This window comes from Otolemur garnettii, unplaced genomic scaffold, assembly GCF_000181295.1.
Source record: "Otolemur garnettii isolate 467f Iridium unplaced genomic scaffold, OtoGar3 scaffold00005, whole genome shotgun sequence".
Lineage (NCBI taxonomy): Eukaryota > Metazoa > Chordata > Mammalia > Primates > Galagidae > Otolemur > Otolemur garnettii.
In genome coordinates, this window is record NW_003852400.1 from 46,611,605 (window position 1) to 46,619,326 (window position 7,722).

At 34.9% G+C, this 7,722-nt stretch overlaps 1 protein-coding gene across 1 annotated transcript in view; it reads left to right on the plus strand.

Annotated features, from left to right (window-relative positions):
• Positions 1-7,722, plus strand: part of HCN1 (hyperpolarization activated cyclic nucleotide gated potassium channel 1) — a 379,215-nt gene that overhangs the window by 35,883 nt on the left and 335,610 nt on the right. The window contains exon 2 of the mRNA XM_003782786.2: positions 3,856-4,279. Within this exon, the coding sequence (XP_003782834.1) occupies positions 3,856-4,279 (424 nt within the window). The remainder of the gene's footprint in view (positions 1-3,855; positions 4,280-7,722) is intronic.

The window sequence follows — 7,722 nt, forward strand, 5'->3', positions numbered from 1 at the left end:
TAGGAGAGTGGACTAGACACTGGCATTGGTGCATAGCTTCCTAAGGGGAAGGAAGTACTAAGTACTAAGTACTTCCAAGGTCACCGTAGTGATATTCAGCAGTGAGGTATGTGGCATTTTTTTCTAGGATGAGTTCACAAACTTAATTGTCAGACCTTGTATATTACCATGGGAATTGTAAAAAAAAAAAAAAATCTAAGAAATTAAGGGAAGAAATACAAAGGATTTTCAGGGCAGTGAAACTACTTATTTATGTACACATCAGTATAAATTTGCCCAACCTCTAGAATGTACATAGCAACAGTAAGCCCCACTGTAAATTATGGACTGTAGGTGATAATGATGTATCAGTGTATGTTTATCAGTTGGAACAAACAATCTTCTATAATAAGTCATGCTGATAACAGGATAAAACTTTGCATATGGAGGGCAGAGGGCTATATGGGAAATGTCTGTACTATCAGCTTAATTTTGCTGTGAGCCCAAAACTTTTGTAAAAAATAGTCTATTAAAACAAAACCACTAATAAACTCCTTCCAGAATGGGATTAGAAGGACAAGTAGAATGCTAGTAGGTAGAATGATGGGTCACAAATAAGTAACACTCTCTTCTGTACCTGTCCGTAGATAGGCATGATCGCAAAGCATGAACAAGTACCCTCTTGCCTGAAATAGGGGATGCTTGTCATAAATTGTGAAGAGAAGAGGCTGGGAAGGGGCAAGGAAACCATATCACGGAGTTGCCTTGATGAGTAAACAAAGTTATTTTTACTTAATTGAGAGAGTCATTGCTGGTTTTTGAGTGGGCAAGTTTCATGGTAGGTAGATTGCTTTGGATCAAGTAGGTAGAATTGAACAGAAAGAATAGATAGGAGACTTGAGGAATTTTTTTTAAAGAAAGGTAGTTCTGTCTTACAAGAGAGAGCAGCAGGAAAGGAAAGGGGATAAAGAGGAAAGGTAAAGTGCAGGTAAATGTGTAAGACATAGAAATTGAGAATTAAGATAAAGGAAGAGCCTGGATATCCAGGAGAAATTTTTAGAATGAAGAGTTCAAAGAGAAGAAATTAATGGGCAGCTGAGGTAGAGATTCTCATGAGGTCAGTTTTCAGGAATACATTTACTGCTGTAAAAAATAGAAGTTATATTGTACTTCCACAGTAAGTGACAACTGTATTTGGTTACCTAAGGAATGAATCCATGTTGTTCAGAGAAAGCGTTGTATTATACAAGTCTATCACAATATTTGTGTTTATGTCTATAAAACAGAGTCAATGATACTTTAAAAGGAAATTATAGGGTTAATGGAGCTTCATATTGATGCTGAGATTATCAAATAGCTTCAGACCCTAGTAAGTACTCATACTAGAAATCTCTGGTGTGATGAACATTATTATGATAATAAAGAATGGAAGGAGAAACTTTGTATTTTTCATCTCTATTGATTTAGAGGGAAGAAGTATTAGTTTTCCTTCAATAAACACTGCTATCTTAATGATAGAAATATGAGAGTATCTATAGAAGTGAGTACCTTTCAGTGGGCTTCTGGGTCCTTTCCACAAATTGGATTTATTTTGGTAAGTAAGGAAGTAATTGGAAACTGACTAGACCGCCAGCATTGTTGTACCACAGTTTATTATATACCAGGCTTTGTGATTTGCATATATCATTTCATTTAATTCACAAAATCCTGTACACGTGGTTCTATAAGAATCTTCATTTTACAGACAAGAAAATTTAGGATTAAAGAATTTAAATAACTTGTCTCCAAATTAAACAGCTGGTAGGAATTTCTGAATGACAGCTGCAGTGAGAATTGTAAGAGGCAAATGGATGAATACAAGAGATCATTAGGCATTAGCACTAAACAGCCTAGGTTATCTACTGGATATGAGATTGGGTAGATTTAGGGACAGGAGTTATCTAGAATGGCTCCAAGATTTCTGGCTTGCAAATCACATATAGAGTTGTTGCATTCCCTGAGATAAAGAACATATAAGGAATATATGTGGGAGATTCTGACTTTGAGCTTAGGCATGCTGTTTGAGATGACTGTGAGATACACTGGAAGAAGAGATTTAACAGGCTGCTGATTATGAGGCTCTGGAGGCTGGGAAGACAGGAATGGATTGGAGATAAAGCTTTTGGAGTCATTGGTTACAAATTAATCATTAAAGACATTGAGGAGGATTTAATATTGCCCCCAGGGCACGTGTTGAGCAGAAGATAAGAGGGCTGTGTATTACATCCAGGGGGAGCAGCTTTCCAGAGCAGGGCAGGGAAAGAAGTTCACAGAAAAGACCTGATAATAGTGTCCAGAAGTGAAAAATCCTCAGGGTACACATGCGTTCGTTTTAGTGTTCAGTGATGTCATTTCTTTGTGCAAGAGCTATTACAATATTCTATCTCCTTTACATCTCTTCTTGTTCTTAATGCGTTAAAAGATACAGTTTGCATTTGCGTGAAGAGAACCAAAAAAGGTTTTATTTAAATTTCCAGTGCATGTTGTCTGACAGACACAGACATTTATATACATGTTTATAAAGTACAGGTAAGTTTTGATAGAAATACTGATGAAACCTTCAAAATGACAAACATTGCTCATTTACATCATCCAGGGGCTCAAAACAAGGGGAGGGAGGGCCTGTTACATTCATACCATTATAGTTAGTGATAGTAATTTTGAAAGGTTTATGCAAGTGTATACTTTGTTAAAATGTTGCTCAAATAGTCTTAAGTGAATTACTGTATAATGAAAATATCATAGTTAAAAGAAATTTTTATTATGGAAGTTTATATTGTTTATATAACAAAACTACCAGAAAAGATGCCTCTTAAGTAAGTCATGTTTTCGGAGTCTATTTCATGATTATATAGTTTTGCTAATTGATTTGCTTTTTCATTTTTATAAGTACATATTGTAGCAAATATAGTCTATGACTTAGTTTGTTAACAGCAGTGTCTACAGACAAAAAGAACTCTCATGAAAATAACATTATAGTCATCGCTGATGAATTTAGTTAAGCTACATCAATTTGGAATGAAGTTCTTGGTTTCCTTTCAATTTTAATGTAAGTTGAGAATGTTTCTGAAGGCAGTTAGTAATCACAGGCATGTCCACAATTAGTTTTTGAAGTTTTAAAGAACAAATTGTTTTGAAAAATAATGGCAATATATTTAAATTAGTTGTTCAAAAAGTAGCAATGAAAGTGCAAATTTTGGGTAAATTCTAGTTTAAAATCTGAAATAGAGACTGTTAAATACTTCTCAGCATCAGACCAAAATTAGTTTTAGTTTTCTTATTCAAACAAAAGGATAAAGCATAAGTATTTGGAGTTCTGCAAAGCTACGGGCCATGTAGAATCTGTGGTTGACTTGATCTGTCTTCCTAGTACCAATAAATTTGGAGTACCCTTTTTATTACTGTTTCTTCAAATCTATGATTGATAAATTGACATATAAAATATTTCAAAACATCTCCAAATAGTCTTCCCAAAGACAGTCTTATGGAACTTCCAGTCTTGTACTTCTTCCTTGTTTCTGTCTATATTTTGTGTTGACAATAATGCAGGTGGTTTATTTTCCCTCTTTAGTAAATAAGTGGGGGCGAGGAGATTTTGAATTTTACTTGAATGCTTTATATCAAATAATTTTTAGAATTCAATATCCTAATCCTTGGCTTAGGAATACATCATTTTTAGATTTAAATTTATAAGCAATGAAGAAATTACATGTCTCATAAAACCATTTTTTTTCTTTTTCTTATATATCTATCCATGTATCATTAATAATTTTTATAGGGGAGAATAGGCTGGCTATTTTCTACATTTTAAAATATGATTTTTTTTATTTGTTATAGGTTTTATTGGGATTTAATAATGCTTATAATGATGGTTGGAAATCTGGTCATCATACCAGTTGGAATCACATTCTTTACAGAGCAAACAACAACACCATGGATTGTTTTCAATGTGGCATCAGATACAGTTTTCCTGTTGGACCTGATCATGAATTTTAGGACTGGGACTGTCAATGAAGATAGTTCTGAAATCATCCTGGACCCTAAAGTGATCAAGATGAATTACTTAAAAAGCTGGTTTGTGGTTGACTTCATCTCATCCATCCCAGTGGATTATATCTTTCTTATTGTAGAAAAAGGAATGGATTCAGAAGTTTACAAGACAGCCAGGGCACTTCGAATTGTGAGGTTTACAAAAATTCTCAGTCTCTTGCGATTATTACGACTTTCAAGGTTGATTAGATACATACATCAGTGGGAAGAGGTAAGACATACCTTTTTCTTGTTTAAAGCCACTGTATCATGAGGTTGTTAATTATGACTGTTTTCAAATGAACACCTGTGCTATGTGTAATGAGTTTTTTTAAATTTAAGTAGAATAACTTATTTAACTCCTCTTTTTGATGAATGCTATGCTTATATATTAAAAGATATGGTCAAATACTGGATTTGAATCAACTAAAAGAACTAGTGATTATGAAATAATTATTTTATGCTAATTTTTTAACAGATCCACTTTAATCAATAATTTTTTATCCTAATCGATGTGACCTTTCCCTCGTCATGGGGGTTCTTTTTAGGTAAAGTGAATACATGACATATCTTTGACAAGACTTGGATTTCTAATCTAGTGTAACATTTGTTCTCTAAGATAGTGTGGTGTATGTTTCCTCTAATATAGAAATTGTATGAATTTTGGTTTGGGTAAAATAGTGTCTGTATATTTCCAAGTTGTACACATAAAGACTTTGATTTTAGCATATTAATTTTGCTCATTATTAAGCTTTGCCTATAGTTATTATAGTTTCTCCCCAGTCGTTTACTTCATAATACTGAAAAATAGCATACCCGGGAGAGAAATGAGTCCATAGAAAACATAAATAGTGCAGTGAGTGAATGGAGTGAGTCTAGCCAGGCAGGCCCATATTTTGCTGAATAGGGCATCTGTTGTTCTGATGCAGCAGGTCGGACTAAAAGGACTCAGCCAACTGAGTTTCTAAAGCTCTGAGTCAAGTGTACCATCATCAGGCAAAGGAGGTTATGGCCCTGATTCCAAAGTCTGCATGTTAACCGTTTTGTCTTTCTTTTCTCCTAAGTCTACCTTTTGTGTTACTTATAACCCAAATTTTATTGTCTGCATGAAAATGAGAGTCCAGAAGGCCTCTAGAGTGGCCAGCTCTGGTGAAAGCAGCAGTGTACTGGCTTCTTTCTTTACTCCCTACAGAAATGCTTTTTAGTGTTTTTGAGCTAAATTATGCTTTTAAAGCAGTCCTAAAACAGGGCTTGTGTTTGCTTTCTGTGAGGCTGTAGCAATGTTTTTGTATGTGTTTGTCAATGACATTCTGGTTCACAGGATTTCAGGAAATGACATGCAATAATAAAACACTGCATAATATACTGATGGAATAAAAATGGATCCTTCTTAAAATATGGGTATGGAATATGCTTAAAATCAAATGAAGCACATTTAAGAAATTGGATTCATCTTGTAATCATTCTATATATAATACATTCCATCTAAAATGGAATAAATGTTCAAGTCTCAAAGCTTTTTTATAATAATTTGAGATTAATGCCCAACCATGATGATTCTTGATAGTAATTGCTAATATTTATTGAGGGCTTATTATATGTCAAGTAATTTATTTGATTTTTTCACATGGATTAGCTCACTAATCTTCCTAACAACCCCAGGATGTAGACACAATTATTGTCCTCATTGTACAGATGAGGAGTAAGGTAAGGTAATTTGCCTAGAAGCACAGAACTAGTAAGAGGTAGAGCTGGTATTCTAACCTGGGCAGTCTGACTTGGTAACTGGTGCTCTTAACTGCAAGACTATATGGTTCTTACTATAACATGTATGCTTTTAATTATAAACATCTCATCATTCCACTCTTTTATAGATATTTAAGAAACTATACAGGACTTTTCTTAAGTAAAGTGTGATCATGCAGCATGACAGAATTAGATAATTACCTCTTAAAACAAGGCCACAAAAACTATTTTAAATAAATAGCCTATAGAGAAAAATCACTGATATAAATATCCAGTCAATTAAAAATACAGTAGGCAATGTGACTATTTTTGATGTCATGTAGTTTTAACCCAGTTACTCTAGAGAATGGCAGCAGGATGAACAGATGGCATCTGATCAGATAAAATGGCAGGCCATGTGGTTATAGGAGAGGACACTCCTTATCACTGATGTCCTCTGGCTCCTGGCAGTAGTGGCAGGCACCTAGCTCAGTGTAACATGATGGCGTTTTAAAGATGCCATGATATAATTCAGGAGCCTTGGCTTGCTGCCATCAGCATTGTGAAAGGCAATTTAATAGGCACTCGCAGGCATTTGGTAACCAAACACGTTCAGGCCAGACTTGTGAGTTGGCAAGACCTTCCTTATAAATAAATGACCTTGGTAATAAAGGAACCACAAACTCATTTAGGTGAAGAATGTTTTCTTGATTACATGATACACCCATATTATATCCTGTAGCATGGAATTTAATGCCTGTTAGTAATACTCTGAAGTAGGGAAGAAACACAACAAGTCAAAATCCAGATTTTGATACAAATTCATCATTCTATCACCTACTTGATTTTAACGCTGGTCACAGAGAAAGTTGAATGGTTTCCAAACGGGCACTTCTCTACCTGATTTTTATAAATGCCACCAGGATGAGTTTACAGGTGGAAACCCAACAAATCAGTCAGAAGCAGCTCTGTGAGCTTTTGAAATAAGAACGCGGAGGAAGATGTGCATTCCCTCACCCACATGTCTTTGGTTCTGAGTGTTTTAGTACCAAGCTGGTTAATGCTAAATTCAGAAAATTTGGGGAAGTAATGTGTGAAGTCTGGAAGCTGCCACTGTTCTACATGAATCATTCCTGAGGGAAACGGCTGCCTTCTATAGGAAACTGCTTCCATCTTCAACAATACATTTTTTTTTCATACTGAATTAGTTCAACTGAAAAACAAGAAGCAGCCCTGAAGACAGATGTATTAGTGAAATATTATGAATGAGATACAGAAACGTTAAAGTTTAGCCCCTAAGTTACTATCATTACTGAAGTGGAATTAGTGGCGAGGACAGGAGGAAACAGCTGATTTGGGTAAGTGGTTTAGGAAGCATATGGCAGCCAATGATAAGATCAATGACTTTAAGATGCAAAAATAGAGCTCTCTGACACTATACTGAAACTTTTATATACAGTCAGGTGACGTGAACAATATGAGGCATTTGTTAAATCATTCCAGAAAACTTATTCTCTTATACTCCCTAGAAAACCATGGTGAATCTTTCCCATTCTTATATTCATCTTAAAAAAAATTCTTTTATTTCTGCATTGTTGTTATTGTTGTATTTCAAGCAAAGACAGTGATCCCAGCCAGATTGCTATTTCATAACCTATCACAAGGGGAACCAATTCTGTCTGATCCTCCTAAAAGAGACATACGGTGAGGAAATCCCTGGAAATTAAATGGACTATGTGACAATCACAAGCCACTGAAGAGATAAAGGGTAGATTAAGAGCTCAGTGACTGGGAGATTATCCAGTGTGTAAAGGTGAAGAGTTCCTTTACAGCTGCTTCTCTCAGTCCTTTTATCAAAGGGAGATGACCTTTGAAATTTTTAGAGATTTAGGAAATAGTAATTGAAAACAGAAACACTCTGTAATGATTATCTATTTGTAGGATAGATAA